This window comes from Mirounga angustirostris, unplaced genomic scaffold (genome assembly GCF_029215605.1).
Source record: "Mirounga angustirostris isolate CCGP_5_RB_7025 unplaced genomic scaffold, mMirAng1.0.hap1 SCAF_15, whole genome shotgun sequence".
NCBI classification, from domain to species: Eukaryota; Metazoa; Chordata; class Mammalia; order Carnivora; family Phocidae; genus Mirounga; species Mirounga angustirostris.
The window spans coordinates 41,765,510-41,790,868 of NW_026991723.1; the positions used below are offsets into that span (position 1 = coordinate 41,765,510).

Consider the following 25,359-nt stretch of genomic DNA (forward strand, 5'->3'; position numbering starts at 1 on the left):
TACCATAAGAAATATAGAGAAAAGTATAAAGTGTTCTAGAAATTTTAAACTATGGTCAAGAGCTCTTACAACATTAATAGCAATGTAGAACAGTAAATTTAAAAAAAGAAACAGAGCAGTTTAAGAAGCTGGTGGTAGGAATGTCAGCCCACCTGAGAATAGCCCTGAACCCTGAACTTTAGCTACTGAACCCAAACCAAACCGGGTAAGGAGACAGATCCTGAGTCAAACCGTTGGCTGTCTTGTCAGCTCTGTTTGATGTTCGTTTTTCCCCTTGAAGATTTCCCATTTCCTCTCAAGTTCGTGGCAACATAGTAATGATTCGATACTACATGTGTGTTTCTGGACATTTTTAACAGCTTTGTCACTATTGCCATTGATGCATTTAATTCGGTGACCCTCGGATTGGCATGATGGCAGTTGGGCGGTTTCATCAGTTTAAGGAAAAAGAAGAGCAGAAATCTTCAAAAGGAAATGTAAAAAGACCTTTTCGCATCACTGCCAGAAACAAACACTTATTTATGAATTCAGAACTTTAGAGATGCTTGTGGAGTACCCCATTTGGAGGATGATCAGAAATTGTGTTTGCTTTTATTTCTGAAGTGGTGAGAGCACGATCTTTAAAAAATAGTCTCACTGATATGAAGTCATATAACAGTTAAGCATGTAATAGTAATGAGTTAATATTTATTAAATGAATAAATTTTAGCTTAAAAATCATGTATTTATTTTGGGATCATATAGGAGAATTGAGACAGTCCTCCAATTATTTATGATGGGATTTATTATGCACTTGGGGCAATAAATTTATTTTCAAGTTATCAGACTATTCTATTTCCACTCCAACTCCTTCCAAGGTTCCAGCCGGTCCAGGGACTGTCCTTGGTTTGGAAGAGATTAGGGGAGCATTGGTAAACTCTCTACTTTAGTGATTCTTAATGTTTAGGAAAAGAGATAAAAAGGATCAGGTCCCAAGAATCAACTTAACATCTGCAGGGAGTACGCCAGCTCACTACTGCTACTCACTCAGACCAGACTGTGTGTCTAGAACTAGATCAGGATCAAGGCCTGCAGTCCTACGTGCGTTTTTCATTTTGCTGATCCTGCGGTCTGGAAGCCAGGTACTGTGTGTAATCCTCCTTATAGCGTTAGTACCTACTTTGTGCTTGACCTACTACTAAGTACCCAACAAAAGTTTGTTGAATCAGTCAATGAATTTTGTTCCCTTGTGAAGAGTCCTAAAATCTTTTGGAGCTCTTTCTCTTCCCATATTTTATGCAGGGAAGATAGTTGTCTGTACATGGATTGAATACAAAAAAGGCATGGTGAAGAGTCGCTGGTTTGTTGGAACTGATAAGCTAGTTGGTGAGTCAGGACAGACTTACATAAAGCAGTGAGATGATAAATGCTCATGAAGCTTGAAAAGATAGATTAATTTGGACTAGGATAGTTAGGGAATATTTTTGAGAATTTGTATTTGAGCTTGATTTTGAAGGAATGATAGGGTTTTTTGCATAAGGAATTCTGGACAGGGAGAATTATGTGAGCAGAAACAGGATGCTGCTGGCCTATTCACAATCAAGGTCAAGCTGGGAGTTGTGTTGTTGTTTTTCTTTTTTCTGTAATGATCATAATTTTGTTTGTTTCTGTAATTCTTTAGAGCTTTAAAAATACACCCATAATACCTGTACATGACTTTATAACTTTTTTGTGTGATAAAGGTATTATTGATGAGATTCAGAAAAGTTGGGGAGCATCATCCAGCTAGTAAACCCAAGAGTCATCCAGCTAGTAAGCCTAAGAGTCCTGTCTTTGTAAACTGCTGTGGCCACCACTTTTCTTTTGGGCCTAAGTCATCTGTATCTTCTTATTAAAGCCCCGTTGTGACAAAAGAAAGTATCTTCCAGGTAAAGGCCTGGTCTATGGCCACGAACAGGGTTTGTTGAGCCAGAGGGTTGGTGTAGAGCAAGAAAAAAAGCAGGAGAAAGATAAGCTAACTTTTATCCAGTACTTTCCATGTGTGAGACAACATTCTCAGAATTGAAGATGTGTTAACTTATTGAATGCTTAAAACACCCTTATGGGTATATGGTATTTATCACTGCTATTACTCTCATTATTTCCATATTGTAAGGCCTACCAGGTGCTGGAGAAGGATGTGAACACAGGCAGCCCAGCTCCAGAGCCCACGCATTCATAGTGGCTGGGTGGGTGGGCTCGGAGTGGGATTCTTCTAACCCTGGCTTCACCTCTTGCTAACCATGTGATCCTGCTGCCATGAACAGCCTCTTCAAGAAGGCTTCAGTTTCCTCATTCGTAAAAATGAGGATAACGGTAGCTTGTCTCTAGGCTTATATGAAGATTAAAGAAAGGATATCTGTAAAGCCCCTGCTTATTATAAATGCTGTTTCTATTATGTCCTAATCATTTGAACATAGAATTATTATAGGTTTTACTTGTTCTCAAAGTAGGAAGGAACTGTGGAGGCCTCAAAATCACTCCCCTTCTAGGCGCAGAGCATTGTACTTAGCCTTAGAGCGCCTTCTGATTGGCATTGTGGTAGCTTTGCCTAGAAACATGTTATTCAGTTAGGTTTCAAGATCTGCTGTTAAATGCCTGACATATTGATAGCAGGCGGAAATAATACTTTGTATTTTAATACTTTTTTTTTTAATACAAGGGTTTTATTTCCTAGGTTATAAAGTCAACATTTTAATCTGCCTCATTTTTTTGCATAAATAATATCCAATTATAATAAAGTTATGTTCATTTAAAAAGTGATCCTAACAAATCAAGCTACTTTGGGATTTGGGAGAGATAACAAATTGATATAACATGAATTTGGATAATGGAACCACAAGCAGTGTGTATGAGTATTGTTATAAACCATTTCTGCATGTATTTATTAGAAAATTATCATTGCACATATATTATAGAAATTCTGAGACCTTAATATACCTAGATATTAAAAATTTCTTTCATAGGGTGTTTCTGGAATTTTTGGATATAAGTTTAAGTTTAGCATGGCATCATTTAATACATTTTAAAAACACTCCGCTGATTTCTGAACGTATTTGGTTTATAATGAAAGTAAAATATTCAGCAATTAAAAATTAAGGGAAAAAAAGCTAGTTCACTTTAAGATACTACAAGATGGTAAAAAAATGTTTGCTCCATTTGCTAAGTAACATCTGAAGACTAAATATATAGCTTCACCAGAAGTGATGTTCATGAACAATGATCTTCAGAAGTTAATTGGGCTTGGGAAGTCCACAAAGTTTTGCTGAGCTAGTATTTAAGCTATCGTTTAAAACAGTCTGAAGGAAAATTATATAGGTGCCCTGAGCCCAAAATTATAAGAATACCCCTAACTCATTTCTTTTTTACATTGTAAGTAGTTGGTAGAGTAGGTTGAAGTGTGTTCTCTAGAAAATTCATGTTTACTGAGAACCTCAGAACGTGACCTTATTTGGAAATAGAGTGTTTGCAGATATAACAGTTAAATTAAGATGAGTTCATACTGGGTTAAAGTGGGCCCTAAATCCAGTGATCAAGGTCCTTATAAGGAGAGACACACAGCTATTCAGAGAGACAGAGAGGGAGGATGGCCACGTGAGGATGGAGGTAGGAATTGGGGTGACACAGCTACAAACCCAGAATGCCAGGCATTGCCAGCCACCACCCGAAGCTAAAGGAGCCAAGGGGAAATTCTTGCCTAGTCTTTGGAGGAAGGGTGGCCCTGCTGACACCCTGATTTCGGACTTCTCGCCTCTAGAGCAGTTAGACAATAGATTTCTGTTGTTTTCGGCCACCCAGCTTGTGGTCACTTGTAGCAGCCCTAGGAAGCTAACACAGTTGGTAGGTTTAACGTGTGGTGTGGTTTTACAAGAGGCATCCGTTATTCAGGGTAGCTATAAACAAATATACTAAAGAGGTCGCAGTGAGAAGTGAGGGTGATCTGTGTGAGGCCATAACAGTGGGGTGGAGGAACGTGACATTGGAGTTAGACAGGGACAGCTTGACAGAACTTACTGAATCAAGTGGATGCAGGGTGGTTTCCTAATTGCTCAGCAATTCGGTCAAGATCTACCCTTGCCTTGAGCTTCTGTTAAGAAGTGAGCAGTGTTCAAAACATCAAATACACACCTTATGTAGAGAAGGATTCCGTTTAATTTGAAGACCTGTCACAGAGGCACTGCTGCTCAGAAACCTGACTTCCAGAGCTTAGAGAGGCTTCCCAGACTCCCTCGGAATGACAGAGTATGATTAAAATCTGCTTTGCCTGGCGTAGGGTAGTGGTGAATCACCACCAGGATTGGTTCATGGTGGTGGACGCTAGAACTCCCCATTCCTGTAACTAGACTTCTACCTTTGATTACTGATAGGATACTTAGAGTTGAAATCATAACTGTATCTTCATAATAGCTATAAAGAGGGGCACCTGGGAGGCTTTGTCCATTGAGCATCTGACTCTTGGTTCCGGCTCAGGTCATGATCTCAGGGTCATGAGATTGAGCCCCATGTAGGACTCTGCGCTCAGTGAGCAGGGGGTCTGTTGCTCTCCCTCTGCCCTAATGCCCCCTCTCTAAAATAAATTAATAACTCTTTTAAAAAACATAGCTATAAAGAGCTGCATTTGGATGTCAATAATAAAGAGTCCTATCAAAAAGTAACTTTGACAGTACCCTCTTCATCACAAAGCTTTAAAAGCGTAGGTTTCCAAAGGCAATACAGTTTATATCCATTTTCCTTTTCTTTATGTCACTTTTTTCCCCATAATTTTCAGATTTTCAGAGCGCCAATAAGTGAAAACTGATTATATGCTTAGGTTGGAACATACTAGGAGATGAGAGAAAATGTGTAAATTATTCAGATAAGTTTTCAAAGTAAGTATAAAAATTTTGATTTCTTAGCCAAACATTTTCAAGCACAATGTATTTCATCAGAAAGGCTCGCATGACCAAAATTTACCAAAAACTTACTGTAGAATTCATCCGAAAAATGCATGTTTATGAGCAAAGGCTGAATTCCATACTCTTGAATCGCGCCTAGACTTTTCTGCCCTCACTTGTCAAAAGCAATTTTTCTACGCCATGCCATCTTTATATAATACTGTTATTGATGAGAGAGCGGGAAAACTAACTACAGATCAATTGCTAGTTGATACGAACTTTTGGTAATCTAAAAATCAACTCTTTCTCTCAGAAGTGATTTGAAATTGAACTTCAGTCATCTAGAAGCCTGCTTGTGAGCAGTTTACTGCGTCACTGTAATATTTCCTCTATTCCTGTCCAATTCAATATGTGGAATGACTGAACTGTAGTCACACTAGTTGTGAGCACACAGACAAGAAGAAAAGTAGTTAAACATCTTGCTGTGTGTGAGCACTTCGAGGGCCCAGGCAGACACCATGCACCTTGACCACCTATTATGAAGCTTTTTGCTGCCGTGTCAGGTGAAAGCGAGTTAATTGGGTGAGGCTGTGGAGCATGTTAGGGGCCTGGTAAAGGGTTGCCGTCTGACAGCTGAATGTCAGCAAAAGCCAGTCAAGTGTAGCTGAGAGACAGAGACCTGTCACAAAGTTCCCGCAGACTGGAGCACCGTTAGGAAGCTGAAATACGGTTCCGTCTCACTTTCTCCCTCACTGAATCCAAGCACCTTAAAAGATTTTACACTGTATGTGTCAACTCTTGTTCGCTAAGCTGTTTTCCCCCCTCACTGTCCTGCATTCAAATGACTGAACAAAAGATGCTAATGTTTAGCAAAGTGAATGTAAATTCCCTCTTTTCCCCTTTTCTGCCCAAGCAGAGAGACACTCAACTCAAAGGACACTTTGAAGGTTTACATCAAACAATTAGATCGCCTCTGAATTTGGCCCATAATGGAATCTTTTTCCCAAGAGAGTATAAAAATTAAAAATTAAAAGCTGTAGGGTAAGAATGCATTTTTCTCTGATATACAAAATCGAGCTTTTAAGGGAGCTAGGACTCCTGCCTGGGGGTCTGGAGAATGGACAGTTGGCAAGATAACTTTCCTCTTGCCTTTTGTCACAGGCTTCTTTCCCTCTTCTCTGAGGGTGCTCTAGCGTAAAATGCCGTAATGACACTCACCGAAGGTCGAGAACGATAAGCCTAGAAAGGAACAGCGAGGCCCCTCCTGACACTTTAGGTGCTCCAGAAAGGAGGCATTGAAGGAAGTCAGAATTAAAGAAAATGAAACTTTGTGAATTAAAAATATTTTTGGAAAGAGAAAAGTTGAATATCAAAACATGCCCTTCCTGTTGGCTTCCCTTGGAATACAGGTTAGAGGAAGTCCACTCATGTGACAGCAGGCCAACATCTGGGGCACCTGCTAGGTGCCAGCTACCAGTGACGTCACCGGTGACAGAGGAACAAACAGAGTAGCCCGTGGCTTCCTTCGAGGAGCGCACAGTGGAAGCTGTCCACTACAACTCCCTGCCGTGGAACTGAACTTTCATTTCTGATGGATTTTTATGTTGAATAAAATTTAATTAATTAAAACTGAAATAACTACGTGTGGCCAGTGGCCGGTATATTGAGCTGCAGACAGCAGATTCTGAGACTGTGTTGTCATGACACGGAGCAGGGACATCCAACCCCAATGTGAGGTGACAGGCGGCAGGGAAAGTCTGGGGACAAGGCGATCCCCGAGGTGAGTTGTGAAGAACAGTAAAAACCTGATGAAGCAGGCTCCTTTTAAAGAGAAGGAGCAGCACGACAAGGAGACCCTTGGACAGGAGAAAGCAAGGGCGTGCTGATAGGTACTGGGGAGCAAAGGTGTTTTATGGGAAATCACCTCAATGCCGCGGTGGCCTCCGAGTCCACGGCCAGGCCCGTTATCCCAGAGGTCGCAGAACAGACGGTCCCACAGGGCACATTACGATACTCAAATACATGATTTATCAGATCAGTTTAAGACACACGGTGAGAAGCAGAGCGTGGTGGGGAGCCAGCAGGGGAAGGACCATACTCCTGACTCCATGGTCATGCAGTGATCTAACGATCCCTGTCTCTCGGCTGCATCAGCCTTCTCCACTCTGTGAGGTTGTGAGGACCAGGGCGGAGGTTTGACACAGGGGGCTCGGGAGACAGAGGTGCCTGGGCCGCTCACCCCTGCTTCCCTTCCAGGAGAGATGCAGGACAAAAATGTCTGCCCCCTAACTATAACTTGCCACTTTGGCTGTTGAACTGCTTTGGGTTTTGTCTGCAGCTCTCAGGCCAGTTTAAGAATGACATTAGCCTGGAGGTGGCATATCTCTATCTTATGATGTGGTCTTTCCACCCCGTTCTATCAATAAGTAACCTGTCTTTTCGGGCACTAACTTACTACGTTCTCAACATTTGGATTCTGCCTGTGTTTCACAGGCGACTGGCTGATTTATCCTTTAGGCTTCACACTTATTTTGAGTTTCATCTATCCAGTTTTTTTTTTTTTTTTCTGGTCTCCAATAGCAAATTTGAATACTCTCAAATAATAAGCAAATAGACAATAAAGAAGAGGTGAAGTAGGAAATAGAGAGAAGACCGAAGAGATAACTTGTATACAAATATTAAAAGTGTGTTTAAGTTAGAGAAAATGAAGAGACACTTTCTTAAGTGGCTAAAGAAAAAAATTTGGCAAACAGCTTGAAAGCCTGTGTCAAAATCGTCGTCTTGTGGACGTCCTACCCTGAGCCTGAACTGCATTTCAAACGAGGCTAGGCTTTTTTGAAAAATTGGTGTGCAGGCTCAGAGGAAGCTCATTTGAATGTGGGTTTTGGCAGTTGGTAAAGGACGGGGGGAAGTTTTGCAGGCAGGTGCCCAGAAGTGGAGAGAACCGCCTAGTGCCTCCCCTCCACGCAGGCCCAGGGACTGGCATCTGGACTCTTAGAAAAAGGCTCTCTAGGTGGAAACTGAAAGAAATGTTTTATGACAGACACGGTGAGACACCGGGTCCATCAGAGTTGTCATGGTTTTCAGGTGACAGGGGGAGGGGTGAGCATAGGGACACCACCCATATGGCACAGCGAGCCGGCTGATACATTGGAGGCAGCAGTGAGGGGAGGCACTGCGGACACCCAGCAACTCTTGACGGGGACTGTGCAGGGCATTTGAGGTCTGGTGTGAGCAAGTCAGGGAAGAACCAGGGAAATGTAACTCATTCCTGGAACCTCGTCTACATCCACAGAACAATGAGGCTGGTAAACTCCCAATGCCCTGCCCATCAAAACTTAACACTACAAAAAATAGCAGTTGTGTGGTTATATAGTATTTCGGCAAATTATTAGTGAAGGAGAACTGGCTCCAGAGTCAGATTAGTTAAGGACAGTTTGAGCTCCCCTGAGGACAGACAGTTTTTGTGTGTGTAATTCACTGCTCTATCGCAGGGCCTGGAACAGTATCTGGCACCTTGTAAGCACTCAATAGATATTTCTTGAAAGAATTAATGAATAGCGCTGATTTAGGATACTAATGGTGGATGTGGGTTTAGATATGTTTTATGCATTATGCAAGCATGGGGAAAATCTATCATATGGAATTGATAATGTAGGGAATGGATTCCTGAAATGTAATCTGTAGGTATATTATTTTGGAATTTTGCAGTTGCTGTAGTATTCTCACAGTTCTATAGGGTGTTCTCCCTAGAGATATGGGTTTGGTTTGAGACTGCTGGAAATGGCCCGCTTCTATCAGAAATAACATTCCTGCCTATCATGTAAAGGAAATGTCATTGCCAGCTAAGTGATTTGCTTTGGAACATACTCCCCCGTGCTTGCTGTGATTTGAAGGCATTCCACAGATGTGAACCCCAGATCACATTCTCTCTCTCTCTCTCTCACTGGGAGATAGAGAGGCCATGTTCTTTTAACAGAAGACAACCAGGCACTCCAGAAAGGCCCAGCCGTAGCACCAGCCGAAGGGAGTAAAGACTGTTTGCAGCATTCTGTGAAGAACTGTTAGAAATTTTAGCTGTGATGTAGTAGAACGAGGGAACATAAAACAGCAGTGGAAGGGGGGGCATGCGAAAAAATGAGTTTCAAATTTCAAAATGTGGGTTTATTGCTAATTTTGTTGAGGTATGTGATTGACAGATATAATGTCAGTAAGATTTAGGAAAGTCATCTCTTTCAAACAACTTTAAATTTTAGATGATTCTTCCCTTTTCCTCTTTACCTGAGTGCATGGTCACCCAGGAAAAAAACATACTGCTAAAAGGTCTAAATTTATAGCTTTCAGATTATTACTAAATTTTTGACATTGAATCAAAAAGGTATAGAAGTTTAAGAGGAAATTCTTGAGTAATGAAAAAGTGGTCCGAGCACTTCTGCCTAATGGTTCCCAGATAGAGTGTGACATGTGTACATTCTGACCACAGAAGTTGTAATTTGGCAGCTGGAAGTGCTGTTTGGAATAAAATGAAGGCACACAAGTTGTAAGTAGCCACTCTACATAAGGAGTTGCTTTTGTGCGGAGTAGAGAGACAAGTCACTCCATATAATTATTTGTGTTTGCTCAATGTGAGATTGTGGCTATGGGTTAGATACAGTGGATGGTGAAATAGGAAAGTGGTCGCAGCTAAATTAAGACCTTTTCAAAACTTACAAAACAGTTGGTTAAAAGACCTACCCTCTGAGGCCTTTAACCAATTATGTTTTCATTCTGACTGCACATTTCAGAGTCATAACTGTACTAAAATATGGATTTCAGTATATGTAAAATTAGTCTTTTTTAGTAGAAGGTTTTGGTTATAAAAGTAAGGCATGCTTATTGTAGATAATTTGGAAAATACAGAAGTTCCCGAAAAAATGCCAACAATTCCAATAACTCAAAACAAGTTATCATATGTGATTTTGTGAATCCCCTTTTCACATATATGGTCTAACTCAGGGGCTGGCAAGGTTTAAAGCCTGTGGGCCAAATCCACCTGTCACCTGGTTCTATATAGCCTGCAAGCTAGGAATGGTTTTTACATTTTTAAATGGTTGAAAAGAAAGAAAAAGAAGAATATTTCATGATGTGAAAATTATGTGAAATCCAAATTTCAGTGCTCATGAATAAAGTTTTATTGGAACACGGGCTGCTAAATCATTTGCATATCTTCTATGGCTGCGTTTGGGTGACAATGGCAGGATTTAGTAGTTGCAACAGAGAACATATGGCCTGCAAAACATGAATTATTATTTGACCCTTTACAGAAAAAGTTTTCTGACCCCTGGTTCAACCTAAGCATTTGTCCATGTTATCTGTAAGTTCATAACCGTAAATTTTATAGCTGTATAGTATTCCATCAAGTGGCTGTAGCTTACTTAAAGATACTTTAGTAAGTAAGATGAAGACGTTGTTGAGTATGGGGTTATTTCCAACTTTTGTCTGTTAGTACTGATACAAGGAACATACTCATAAATGGAATTGTCAGATCCAATGGTATTACCCATTTAAGGCAGCTGCCAAATTATAGTCCAAGTGGTTCTATCAATTTATACAATCACTACCAATTTATAAATGCCTGTTTCATAATGCCTTCACTAACATTTAGTATCATAATTTTTTAAAGTTCAGTTTTGATTGGCAACAAATAAATACCTTTTTACTTTCCATTTTTGATGACTCTTGGAGGTTACCATTTTTTCCCATTTATTTGTTAATCCGCTATAGTTTTACTTTTGCAAACTGCCAGTTTCATAACCTTTGCTCATGGTTCAAAGAGTTTTTTTTTTTTAAGATTTTATTTAGACAGAGAGAGAGCAAGTGAGAGAGAGTGAGAGCACGAGTGAGGGAGAGGGGCAGAGGCAGAGGGAGAAGCAGACTCCCCACTGAGCAGGGAGCCCGATGCAGGGCTCGATTCCAGGACCCCAGGATCATGACTCGAGCCAAAGGCAGACGCTTAACCCACTGAGCCACCCAGGTGCTCCGGTTCAAATAGTTTTAAAGATAAAAACCATGGAAAGAAAATTTTGAACTTCCAAAGCTTTTTGCCTCCCCTTATCCACATTCCAAAGATAATGAACACTTCCTTGTGATTCCTTTTTTAGAAAGAAAAATAGGTATACATATGCCTGTGTGTGTCTTCTATTTATTTTTAAAATACAAGTGGGTTCTCTCTATCCACACACACATAATTTCAAACCTTCTTTTTTCACTTAGACATATTTATATATTATATGTTTACATATTCACCTTACTTTTTTTGATGGTTGTGTTCTCTGGTTGTGTCGTACTTCACTTGAATAGCACTCAGTTGGGTGGATCCTTTTTTTTTTTTTTTTGAAGGATTTTATTTATTTATTTGAGAGAGAGAATGAGATAGAGAGAGAGAGCATGAGAGTGGGGAGGGTCAGAGGGAGAAGCAGACTCCCCGCCGAGCAGGGAGCCTGATGCGGGACTCGATCCCGGGACTCCAGGATCATGACCTGAGCTGAAGGCAGTCGCTTAACCAACTGAGCCACCCAGGCGCCCTGGATGGATCCTTTGGTTTTACTTAAAAACTGTTTTTCTGTAAAAAAACAAAAATGCTCAATGAACACATCTATCTGCTTACTTTGGTGAACTTTTGTGAGTGTGGCCAGAGAAGAAATGCCTAGCGGTGGAATTGCTGGATCAATGGTCAGGTACATTTAAAATTCTGTCTTCCAGATAGGTTGCACCAAGCTTGCATCCCTGCCTATGTGGTCTGAGCTTGTCTCTCAGCAGTGGGTATCATCAGACATCTAAATTTTTGCCTATCTTATAGGTGAAATGTCATCTTCATTGGCATGTTTTGTGTTGCATCTCTCTCTGTTTTTTAAGATTTTATTTATTTATTTATTTATTTATTTATTTATTTATTTATTTATTTATTTATTTGAGAGAGAGCAAGAGCGCACATGCGCCAGAGCCTGCACCGGCTGGGGAAAGGGGCAGAGAGAGAGAAGAGAATCTCGAGCGGACTCCCCACCGGGCACGGAGCCGGACCTGGGGCTCGATCCCAGGACCCTGAGATCATGACCTGAGCTGAGATCGAGAGTCAGACGCTTAACCGACTGAGCCACCCAGGTGCCCCTTGTGTTGCATTTTTTAAATTATGAATGAGGTCTAACACTTTTTCATGTTTATTGGTTATTGTATTCCTCCCTTTCCAACCAAAAGGCCAATTTATATCTGAGGCAAAGGCTGCTGGTGGTTTCCTGGGATCTGTTTTCTCTTTGTTTCTTAGTAATAAAACTTCTGAATATTATCTGGGTCACTCGGGGGCGGCGGGGGGGGGGGGGAAGTTACATTTCTGATATCCCTGAAGTTTAATTAGACATGTAACCCAAGTTCTGACTAATGGGATGTAAGCAAAAGTGTTGTGATTTTAGGAAGTGTCTTTAATGTAAATGGTGCCTCCTTCTCGTCTTTGTCCTCCTTTCTTCTGCCTAGAATGCACACATACGGCTGGAACTGAAGCAATTGTTTTGGGCCCTGAGGTGGAAGTCACATACTGAGGCTACGGAGCCCAAGATAGAGGCAGTTTGGGTTCCTTTTTTGTTTTTGTTTTTTTGTTTGGATTCCTGATAACTTCAAACAGTCATATCAGAGAGAAATAAACTATCTTATTTAAGCCACTGACATTTTGAGTTTTCTGTTACAGCTAAACCCAATCTTAATACTAGACTATCCTTAGCCCGCTTTCTAATTAGGTTCTCTTTTTTCTTCAGTTGCATGAGTCTCTTGTCAATTAAGAAAATCACTCTAGGGGTGCCTGGGTGGCTCAGTCAGTTGAGCGTCTGCCTTCGGCTCACGTCATGATCCCGGGGTCCTGGGATCAAGCCCTGTGTTGGGCTCCCTGCTCAGCAGGGAGTCTGCTTCTCCCTCTCCCTCTGCTGCTCCCCCTACTTGCGCTCTCTCTCTGTCAAATAAATAAATAAATACATACATACATACATACATACAATCTTTAAAAAAAAAAAGTCACTCTTATGGCCATCATGTGTGTTGCACTATGTTTATCAGTTATCGTTTCAGTTTTTCAATGGCATTTTTTCTAAGTAGTATGCCCAAGTTTTTATTTATTCAATTTTTGTACCTTTGTATATACTTGGGTGTATGGATATATTTACGTTTCAAATTCCCTCTGAATTTTTTGCAACTACATTTTTCTAAGACACAGAGGAAAAAATGGCCACCTTTGCATTTTCTGACCATTTCTGGCATTCTTACCATCAGGTGTATCAGAATTACCAGGGCGGGAGCAGGCTGGGAGCACAGGGTTGGGAAAGAAAGTAGGAAAAGAAAGAACAAAAGCTATCCGGGAAAATCCTTCAACTTTTTTTCCAATCTCAGTCATGTCAGGAAATCTAAACATCCAAGAGAAGAAAATGGGAATTGTTATCTTGTCAGGCATAAGACATCTTTAAAGTAATTTAAAATTAAAGTTTAGATGCTCGAGTGTAATTTAAAACTTCAGCGCTGAATTTTATCTCTGAAAATAACAACATATAAGCTCCTTTGGTGAAAGGCTAGAACTTTTATTTTATGTAAACGCTATAAAATCTATTTATTTACTCCAGTACCATGGATATTCAAATGTGGGACTACAATAAAATATGTTATCAAAAATATAAACATTTATTTTTAGCCTCTAGTACAATCTATGTACTTTTATTTCCCAGCTTCACAGAGATTTGTTGAGCCATTGCTATGTTTATGAAACAGTTCTGGTTATAAAATAAGCCCGAGGCTGTCTTCTTTGGGCAGCATGATAAGGTAGTGATCAAGCATTAGGGGAGAAGAATCAGAAGGATCAAGAGTCACATCTTTTTCTACCACGTTCCAAGCTGTGCAACATGGAGCAATTTATTCTACTCTCTCAGCCCCAGTCTTTCAACTGCAAAATGAGGGTAACAGTAGTACTTTCTCATTGAGTTGTTGTGAGAATCGAGATAATGTCTATAAAGCTAAACCTAGCACAGGGCCTGACATTTATGCCCAACACATGTTAGCTATAATTATAAATTTGGAATTTGTTATCATCTAAGAAGAGTAGAAGGAGAGGGGAAGAAGGAGAGCTACTGAATGCTCTTGCCTTTTGTGTCTATTATTTCATTTAATCCTTATAACAACCCTAGGAGGGATTATTCTTCCTATGTCACAGAGGATGCAGATGGACACAGGCTCAGTAATTTGTCAAAGGTCACACGGTTAATACATGGCAGGATCAAGTGTGGAGCCCAAGGTCTCTCCAACTTCAGAGTCCTTATCCTTTCCACTATACTGTGCTGCCTTGAATTGGGGCAAAATCTGTATCTACATGAAATGACCAAATAGCAATAGGAGACCAGCCTGAGTGGTTTGTTCATCAGAAATCTTATTTAGCCCCAGATACTCTGCTAAGTGCTAGGAAGGCAAAGTCCCGAATCCATTGCACCAGGTGCTCAGAGTTTTATAGGGGCGTTATCAGTGAATACAAATAAGTAAAAATAGAAAAATAGACGCTCATGGGGGAATGTAAAAATGTGACTGGGTGTCACAGCTCACTGTAGTTAGGGAAGGGCAGGGTGGGGATCTGGAAAAGCCTCACAAAGAGGGAAACGTTGAGCAGAGTCTGAAAGGTGGGAGGAGCACTCACCCCACGAAGAACAGAAGGATACTCTGGGCAGCGGACAGGTAGAGAGCGGGCGTGAAGCACAGGGGCATCGTGTGTAGGGGATGCACAAATTCCATGTGATTGGATTGCGGAGTACAAAGGAGGAAATGGTAGATGAGGCTGGACAGGGAAGCAAAGAGCTGCACAGCCCCATGGCCAAGGATGTGCTTAGAGAGAGGCACAAAGAATCAAGGCTGCTAGGCCAGTTACTCTGCCACATTAACCGAGTGGTCAGGGCTGATTCTGAACCAGACAGATAGACTTTAGAGCTCTCACTCTTGAACCAACGTTGAATGTCTACATGAGGACAAAATTGTTATAACGTGAATCAAGTATGTTATTAATATCTTCTATCTCTCTTTTCTATTTGCCTCTATCTCTACAGTTGCCCTTCCTTCTTAATCTCTAGGTTTAAGGCCTCTTAGGTTGTTCTGTATCTAGTGACTCCTTTACTCCAATTACTCACATATCCCTGCATGTCTTGATGTCAGTGAGCTAAAGAGCCAAACTGGTCTGCACTAAGATTTCATGACTTACAAGGAAAAGAATGCATAAAATATTCCTACAGGTTTGGCATTGGTAACCCAAGGTTAGGATTGGTAACTACAAGGAATAAATATTTAATGATGTGATAGCAGGTGTATGTATATATTTATCTATACACACGTATGTATGTGTATGTATATATATAATGTATGGATGTGAATGCACATAGCACGTGCATATAATGTACACACACAAAAATATTTATCAAGTGCATGTTATATGTATATATATCAGGTATATAATGGACCATTCCACAAGAGAAAACTATATATGTGATTATTGCCAACTTTGTGCAGACCCCAGTGTCCTATGACGCCAACATGGCAGACTGGAAGATAGGTAGAATTTGGTTAACTAACTCGAAGTCTTTGGAAGGAGGAAGACTCTGTGATATTGAGTCTTGAGACTCTAGTGGTAAGAACACATTAGCAGATAAAGTAACAATGGTGAGAGAGCCTCACTGGAAGGCCCTCTGGTGAGTACTTTGATTCCTTCGTCAGCTGCACACCCTACTTAAAGCCAGGGCAATAATTTACAGAGCTTAAAACATCATCATGGAGGTCAAAGTCATAAAACAGGTACTACAGAATTTAATTGAATGAACCCACATCATCCAAACTGGCTAATCTTGTTATTTATGCGACTTTAAAAAAAAAGATTTTATTTGTTTGTCAGAGAGAGAGCGAGCACAAGTAGGGGGAATGGCAGAGAGAGAGGGAGAAGCAGGCTCCCCGCTGAGCAGGGAACCTGATGCAGGACTCGATCCCAGGACCCTGGGATCATGACCTGAGCCGAAGGCAGACGCTTAACCGACTCAGCCACCCAGGTGTCCCTCTATGCAACTTTTTTAAAAAACCATGTGCAATGTGCATTCCTCCTCTCTATGGCCCCTCAAAATCTGAAGTACTGTATTTGGGTTAACATCATCCACAAAAGTTGGGCGTTAACATTATGTCATACACCGTCATGCATGGAATTATGTGAATCTATAGAACTTCAGAGCTGTAAAGGGTGTAGCTCCTTATTTTATAGGCAAGGGACGTGATACGTGGGTGGACTAATTCCCATGGCGGAAATGGCCCAGCTAGACTGGAACAGAAGTGGGAGGGAAAACTGTAGTTGTTGGCTCTCCATTCCAGGACTCCCACTATGTGCCTGGCAGAACCGCCATGTAGTAGCATCCGGCTTACTAAATCACATCACCACACACTTTTCAGAATACGAGATTCCAGAAGACTTAACTCGATAATATATGCCACATGGGAGACAGATAGTTTGGTGTCATCTGTTCAGAAGCCTTGATCTGCAAAATGGCTTTCATTTATAGACAACCTCCTGAGTGATTATCATATTATTAGACTAATGCTTTATTTACTTTTTTTGTTGGGAAAACACTCTTGGAAAACTAAGGTATTAAGGCCTTGAAAAATAGCTATTAGACATGTCCAATTACTGTATTTCATAAAAATTTTAAAATGCAGAAATGTAGTGAACACATTCTGTATTGTGAATATATATTTAGCTGATGGACTGTAACAGTTCAAATAGAATCATTTACAGCTTATTGAGTAAATAAAAGTGCTTCCATAAAGATTCACATGACACCTAGCTTTTATTTCAGGTAACTAATCTCTTTTTGAAAAATTGCTTAAATTTAGATTTAAATGAGAGTGTACCAGAACACCTCAGCAGTTTAAAAAGTAATTCAAATGACCATGGGCTTTACGGATTTAAAATATAAGATCAGGTGGTGAATATTAACTTTTAATGGTCTCTGATAAAAAAGTTATTTAACTGTCTTTTACTCTCTGTGTTATATTAAAAGTGTTATGATATATTTCTGGATACTATTTGTAACAAGAGAAAAGAGTTCATATTTACTTTTTCTTTTCATGGTGAAAGGTTTTTTGTTTTATTTTTTTAAACATATAATGTATTATTTGTTTCAGGGGTGCAGGTCTGTGATTCATCAGTCTTATATAATACCCAGTGCTCATTACAACACACACGCTCCCCAATGTCCACCACCCCATCCCCCAGCTCACCTCCCCTCCTTGTTTTTTTTTTACATCACATTCTCAAATCAAGATTTCATCAGAATTTTTGCTGGCTTGTTTACAAGCTATTAAGTGACTTAAAATCAGATTTTTTCCCCCATTTCATGAAAAAAAAAAAACTTTCTAGCAGTGTATGGAGTATAGCAAATTATCCTACTAGCAAAAAAGAAGAAAAATGTGTTTTCATTTACACAAAAGTAAATCTGTTTACTTGGTGGAGGGCATATCTTTTGGGGGTGCAAATCTTAAAAAAAAACCCTCTTTTTTTTAAAAGTTGTTTTCCATGGTTAGGACATAAAAGGTCAGAAGGTAGCATGCAAAAAGTGAGAGTCTGATTTGAAATACTAGGGAAATACCCAACATCCCATTTCAAGATGATTTAGTTAAAAAAAAATGTTATATTAGATGAAAAGATGCTTTCGGTCAACCTGGTGGAAAATAGACGTATTAAAAAGTTAAGGTGAGAAAGGGCAAAAGAGGACCCCCCTTGTAGAGTGCCAAGATCCATCGACTATTAAGGAGAAACGAGCAGTTAGAGGCCTTCCCTAAAGGATGGTCTCCCTAATATGTAATGCGCTAGGTTGATGGGATCACGAGAACTAAAAAGGAAACTTCAAGAACAGAATATAGATTGGAGTAAATCATGTACACCTTTAATATTGCCAACAGGGGTGAGTGGTCAGTGTGGCACGGTTCTGTTGCTCTAGTCGAAGGCTTCAGAACAAAATACCCTCAGAGACTCCTTGACCTTCCTTGGTCCGCTTTTGCACACTCTTCTCTTTTCGTGTATAGTTTTCTTAGACCAGAACTTGAGATATAACGATGTGACAACAAATTCTGAAGCCTCACCTGACAGTTTTATCATAATAAAGAATACTGTGGCTATCCCTAAATTTTACTAAGAAAATCAGGCCCCACCGTCTCCTGCCTTCCCGGGACTCCCTTTGCCCTCAGGCCTGACGGAAGGAGAAGTTAGTAGATGGCACTAGAGTCTTGATAACAGCAAAATCAATCAGGTAATGGTGCTGCCCATTCGGACATACAGAAAAAAAATTAGAAAAGGTGATTCTAGGAGCCGTAGAAGGGCAGGAATCTGCAACTCCAGCCTCGGATGGAATGAGATGCCTCTCTCTGTTCAGGGTCCAATATTCCAGGTTTGCAAAGGAAACCTTATCAGCATTGCTAATCAGGGTCAACGCCTGATCTCAGGATGTCTTTTCCTTCCGTCGGGGTAAGCTAAACCCTCTCCTTCGTAAAGTCATTCAAGTGGTCATTTTAGGTGCTTTATTTTTTTAAACTTCCAGCATAAAAAGGGATGATTTCCGTCAGCTGTAGGCTTGTAGTGGAATATCAAGAAATCAAAAGAACAGAGATCAAAGGAAATTGCTGAACTAGGTGTTAGATGCAGCCATTGATTTTTCTCCAGTTGTAGTTAAAAAAATCCACAAAAATGGTAACATATACAACAGTTGCATTGCTGATACATTCCTAAAACTACTGATGGCTTCCCTCTTGTTTTCACTTGTCGGAGTGGTTTTGTAGAATGTGACATAATAAAGCAGGTTCTTAAAGTTCATGCGATTTTATTGCCAAAACTGTAAGAGAATATACCAAAAAGAGGTTGTTGTTTTTTTTTTTTAAAACTCTGCAATGTAGGGCGACTGGGTGGCTCAGATGGTTAAGCGTCTGCCTTCGGCTCAGGTCATGATCCCGGGGTCCTGGGATCAAGTCCCGCATCGGGCTCCCTGCTCCGTGGGAAGTCTGTTTCTCCCTCTGCCTCTCTCTCTCTCTCTCTATCTCTCATGAATAAATAAATAAAAAATCTAAAAAAACAAACAAACAAACAAACAAAAAAACCTCTGCAATGTAAAGTGTGGTTTTTAATGGAGACACTTATGACGAGACTTATTATCTCAAGAACATTTATTTGTTGGGAATCTAGAAAATTCTGACATACAATTGATCAATAGTTACTATGAATAAATGTCATAAAATAATAGTACCTATCTGCTTTACTGATAAGACTTCATTCATGTTAGATGTTAACTACTGATTATCAGCGTTACTGAAGGCTTCATCAAAATATTAATTCTGTTTTCAAGTACATCGTGGATGTGTGGATTTCCTTGATTTCACTTCTAGTAGTTTCTGGATACCAGTAATGTTTTAAAATATGTGGCAAATAGTTTTTCATGTTGCAATCCCATGTTTTTTGTTTTTTTTAAAGATTTTATTTATTTATTTGAGAGAGAGAATGAGATAGAGAGAGAGAGCATGAGAGGGGGAGGGTCAGAGGGAGAAGCAGACTCCCCGTTGAGCAGGGAGCCTGATGCGGGACTCGATCCTGGGACTCCAGGATCATGACCTGAGCCGAAGGCAGTCACTTAACCAACTGAGCCACCCAGGCGCCCCCAATCCCATGTTTTGATACACGATTTCCAAATACTTTCAATAGAACAGTTTTTGTTGAAATAGAGCAGTGGCATTATTAGCAAAGGAAAAGGCAAAAAAGTTCATTTCCCTGGCATTTTATATCTCATTGTGCTATCTCCTAGAGGTCACTAGAATTTACTTATTTTTCTTTGTGCTGTATTTGTCGATTAAATGAGTCCGGCTGATAGATCTTAAAAACATAAATACCCACAGTTCATGTTCTCAGCAGTCGGATCTTCCATGTTATATAGCACATATTATAGAGCATAATGAAATAAACACTCTTCTCATTGGCTTCTGGAGATTGCCTGTGGCAGGAGATTGCCTGATTGCCCTGACTCTTCGATGCAATAACTTTATAAAAGTTTTATACAATGTTTCAGTGTTTGGACAAACTCCGGAAAAGTTCATGACATCAGACACTTTAGAAGGGATTCAATCACGCTCGGAAAATAATTTACTATTTATATATTATCATACCGATAATGGCAAAATTAAAAATGGCATTTCCACCCCATCTTGTATCACGATGATTATTAGTCCCCACTTCCCTGTGTCTGGTTTTCAATTCTGTTTCAGAGTTTTCACCTCTATGTTTATTTGTTTTTTTCTTCTTCATATCGTAGGTAGGATCCCGAGACCATTCAAATCTCTCCATTCCTTCAAGAGCTGCTCTTCCCGCAGAAGCAGTTGGTGTGGGGGATTTCTTGCCATTGCAAGCTGAACTGGATACAACTTACACTTTCTTAAAGGAGACACTGATAAATCCGCTGATGTCATCTCACTCCTCTCCAGCGACTATGTCTGCTAATGCCAAACGACCAACTCAGATTGGATAATGACTTTATGAAATAAAAACAAAAAAGGCAGGAAGAGTTAACAGTACAATTAAAATTGTTTTGAAGGGGGTTTTCTTATCAGTTGAATTTTGTTTCAGCACAAACGGCAGTGGGTTTTTAAAAATCGTGTGGCATGTTGACGTGTGCAGGTACGTATGTCTCCTTGAATAATGAAATAACCAACTTTTTTTCCTTCTAAGTTTTATTTATGATCACAGTTGCTCATTTTTATGTAACATATTTTTAAATGTTAAAGAATGACACATTTTGGGTAATTTCCTTCAGACTTAAAAAAATCAATAAGCCATTTTAGTCTCTATCTATCAAAGTTGTTTCATACTTGTCTATTTTAAAGCAGGACCGCAATACTTTAATAGGATTGAAAGAGCTATTTGAAATGTATGCCAATGATTCCTGTCATTTCATGGCAGCCCTGCCATGGTTCACTGAGCCCCCTCTTCTCTCTTGTCAGCTCGGCTGAAGACAAGCATTTAGTTGCAAACTTTAAGCAGGTTGTGCAAAACAGAAATGATGTGACTGCTTCCCCTCCTGCACAATAATGTCACTCCTGGTCAATGTGAGAAGGTCAGGTTGCTCCTTGTAAAGCTACATGATACCACTTGCCCATTTGAACAAGTTAACTGCTGAATCTGGTCCCTGCAGGCATTGAAAACTCATCCTTTTATCAAGTCTGCATTTGATGAGAAAGTGGAGCGATCGTGCCGGCAGGATTTCTGTGGTATGGTTAGGCACTTCATAAGGACGGTGCCCACACGAGGAGAGCAGGTGATACGAAATAGTATGAGCTGAAAAACTTCAAGGTAATGGCTGTTTTGACCTTCAAAAGAGACTCCTTTTTTGTTTTGGTTGTTGGTAGGACCCAAGAGTGACGCCCATCTTTGATGCTGACAGAATTTAAAACAAGGCCATTGCCCTGCATTTTCTGCCTTGTAGCACACAGAAGTAAAATTGTATGTCAGGCCGAGGTGTCGGGGAGCTGACAAGATGCCCCAGTGACATTTCAGCTAGAAAGAGCAAGTGTCTTGCAACCAAGTGGTCAAATATCAAATAATAGGTCAAGCAGGAAGGAGCTGAGTTCTAACCACAAAGAGGGTTCTGGTAACTTACTTGACAAGCTTTTGGGCGCTTTGTGGCTTGACAAAGTGATGTTCTGTTGGGTATCGCTAGACAGACTGTTCTTTATCGCCTTCAGAAGATCAGACATTGACATTGATTAAACTCTTTAACCCTTAAAGGTTAAATCCTTGCAGTTTGCATCATGGTAAGTGAAGAACAAAGAAATATCTGTAATATGTATTTGTTTTTGTATTAATCTTTTAACTCCCCCAGTGCTATTAACTTCTGATGTGAACTGTACTTTCTGGCAGAGTTTTGATACAAAATCCATATTTTATATTATTTTTCACGATGGAGCTTTTCATTATGGATACATTTAGAAAATAAAATAGAAATTCCCTATGTATTATGGAATCTATCTTGTCTTGTTTTGACAGTGACATTTGATCCAAATATGACCCAACTTCTGAGAATTCTTTCTATTGGCCTTGGTAAATAAAATTTGTATACTAACTATTGATGTTATTAGCCAAATTAGCCAAGGGATTTATGCCATCAGAGGGGAAATTATTACTGTCCTACCGTGTAACACAATCCTGTTTTTTACAGTACTGAGCCAGCGTAATTAGCTTTAGATAAATATTTAGAAAGCTGTTTATGTGAAGTAAAATTACATCTTTAACCAAATTTCTCTTAGTTCTTTCCCTGGAATTATTTTTATTAACCATGCCGGGTTTTGAATGTTATAGAACATGCCCTGTGTAACATAACACGTGTGTGAAATTCCACTCGCAAATTTATTGTAACACAGAAGATGTTATTGATTGTTTTTGTATGGATCATAGAATAATTTCTGCGCATTTCGAAACACTTTCTTCTGTCCTTCCATACAATGATTAAGACATTGTCTGTATAGAAATTGATATACAGCTTTGTAGTTCATGTGATGTGACATCCCTTCCAATTCCCCCACTATAGTAAAGCAGTGTTACCCTGTATCACTTACATGTCTTTGTGTGTGTAGGTCCGTGTTGAATCTGTTTCCAGAGTTTACTAATTTAAGAGGAATGAGCACCTCTGTAAACTTAGCCTTGGGCAGTTCTGGGTTTTTCTTGCCTTCATTTTACCATCTGTTAATGGGATAACACCAAAAATAAATGTATATATCTCTCCATATATGTGGGTATCTGATTTTACAGGCACATTTTATACTGTAAATTCTGAACCACAAATTCAAAAAGATTATTAAATCAAATCCAATCATGTCACATTTATAACCAACTAGATGCTAAAGGCCAAAGAAACCGAAGGATGAGCCTCCTGAGTGATCATTAGTATTCACTACCAAATATAGTAATTTTTATACCATATGCTTTTTTCCCAGAAGTCAGACCCAGCAGGAGGAGAAGATTTAATGACATATCCTATGGAGATCTGAGAAACTCTAGACTGCTTCTGAGCACGATAGTGACCAGTCGCAGCAGATTTTAGATCTGTGTTCTGTTGGCAAGGACGGTTGCTCGATCAGCTTCTTTACCTCCTTAAGAATGATATATAAAGTAGGCATTTCTCAGGAGAATGACTTCAAATATTTTTGTAAGGGAAAGGAATTTTTCTTTACACCTTAGTATGTGGATTTTCTTACTAACCTTCTGTGATCTAGAAAAATACCTACATCCTCTGTCACTATTAAAGGTATTCTTAAAGTTATTGTTCTGATATCTACGTCACATAACTCATTGAAGCTTTGCCTGAATTTTTAATACAAGCATCTTGGAAAGACGTAACACAAACGTAACACAAACCCTGAGGTGTAGGAGATTGTGGCAATTGTCAGTTCAATGATAATTTAAATAGTAGAATGGTAACTTTCATTTACCAGTGTCTGGCTTTTATTAGACTTAGCAACACTATTTATGTCACATTTCTAATATATGCTGTTATCGAGGGCTTAATGAGATCATCACTATTTTCACGTTACTTTATTTACCAGTCACATCTGAATTCATTCCATAGACCATACTGAACAATGGTAAATCAATCCTATTTTGCTGTGCACTTTTTATAAATAAGTCTTTGAATATAAAAGGTGGAAAGTAACAAAGTGAGTAGTAAGCCCAGAGCTGTAACTCCAAAGCCCACCTTATTTCCACAATGCCAGGCCTGCTCAAGAAATAATTTGCACTTTTTAAAGAAGAGAAGAATTTAAAAAATTATCCTGCCCAGTTAGGAATAATTTTGAGAAGTGTGATCGAGATTTACGAAATCTAGATCATGTATCCATTGATTAGACAAGACAAAACACAACACAACACATCCATCCATATGACTAGTTGTGGGAAGAATAGTGACGTTTATATCTATCTTTCAAAGCGACGCCCTTCATTATGTTGCCTAGTGTCACTAGCTTGGGTTGAGAGACCTTAGAGATCCTCTCGGAGAGACCTTCGGTTGAAAGATATTGGTGATCAAAGGCATCCACGTCCTAATCCTTGGAACCTGAAATGGTTACCTTATATGGCAAAAGGGACTTTGCAGATGTGATTAAGAATCTTGAGATGGGGAGATTATCCTGGATGATCTGGGTGGGCTCTAATGGGATCACAGGTGTCCTAATGAGAGAGGGAGGCAGGAGGTGATCTGACTACGGAGAGGAGAAGACCGAACAGCTTTGAAGGTGGAGAAAGGGGCCATGCGCCCAGGACTACAGGGGCGCCTGGAAGCTACAGAAGGCCAGGAGACAGATTCTCCCCTCTGAGGCTCCAGAATGGTGAGAGAATACATTTTGCATTTGTGGAACCACACTTTGGTGTAATTTGTCACAGCAGCCGTAGGAAACGAATACAACCAGTAAACTTTAGTGTTTTTTTTTTTTTTTTAAAGATTTGTACATTAATATTTTAATATTTTCAAACAGAAAAATCCTTCCTTCTTTTAAATTATCCTCATTAGTTGCCTTCATAACTTGAATTTCCAAATTTTTTTTTAGGTTCCCATTTTATATTTCTAGTTTCTGAGTATCACAAATAGTGATTGTCTATACTAGGGCATTTAGTCACTTAATTGCCATCATTGTTGATAATTTTACTTTATTTTTATTTTTTTATTATTTTAAAAATTTTATTTTATTATGTTACATTAATCACCATACATTACATCATTAGTTTTTGATGTAGTGTTCCATGATTCATTGTTTGCGTATAACACCCAGTGCTCCATTCAATACGTGCCCTCTTTAATACCCATAACCAGGCTCACCCATCTCCCCACCCCCCTCCCTTCTAGAACCCTCAGTTTGTTTCTCAGAATCCACAGTCTCTCATGTCATCTCCCCCTCCGATTCCCCCCCTTCATTTTTCTCTTCCTACTATCTTCTTTTTTTTTTTTTAACATATAATGTATTACTTTATTTTTAAATAATGTTTTTAAAGATTTATTTATTTTTAGAGAGAGGGAGCATGAGCAGGAGGGGCAGAGGGAGAGGGAGAGGGAGAGAGAATCCCAAGCAGACCCTGTGCTGAGTGTGGAGCCCCACATGGGGTTCAATCCCATGACCCTGAGAACGCAACCTGGGCCAAAACCAGGAGTCAGATGCTCAACAGACTGTGCCATCCAGGCGCCCCCATTTTTGATGATTTTTAAATGAACCTATGATTTCAACAGGTATTTTAATTTCTACAGTATCAAAAAGGTATATTAATGTATAAATGTATCTTAAAGCTCTACTTTAAATGATTGTTTTTAGGGTGGCTGGGTGGCTCGGTCAGTTAAGCAGCTGCCTCTGGCTCAGGTCATGATCCCAG

General features: G+C 39.7%; 1 protein-coding gene across 1 annotated transcript in view; it reads left to right on the forward strand.

The window, feature by feature from the left end:
- Window positions 1–21,958, forward strand: part of CCDC171 (coiled-coil domain containing 171) — a 304,666-nt gene extending 282,708 nt beyond the window's left edge. Inside the window, exon 26 of the mRNA XM_064580122.1 lies at window positions 20,267–21,958. Coding sequence (XP_064436192.1) covers window positions 20,267–20,479 — 213 coding nt within the window. The 3' untranslated portion in view covers window positions 20,480–21,958. The remainder of the gene's footprint in view (window positions 1–20,266) is intronic.
- Window positions 21,959–25,359: the final 3,401 nt, after the last annotated feature.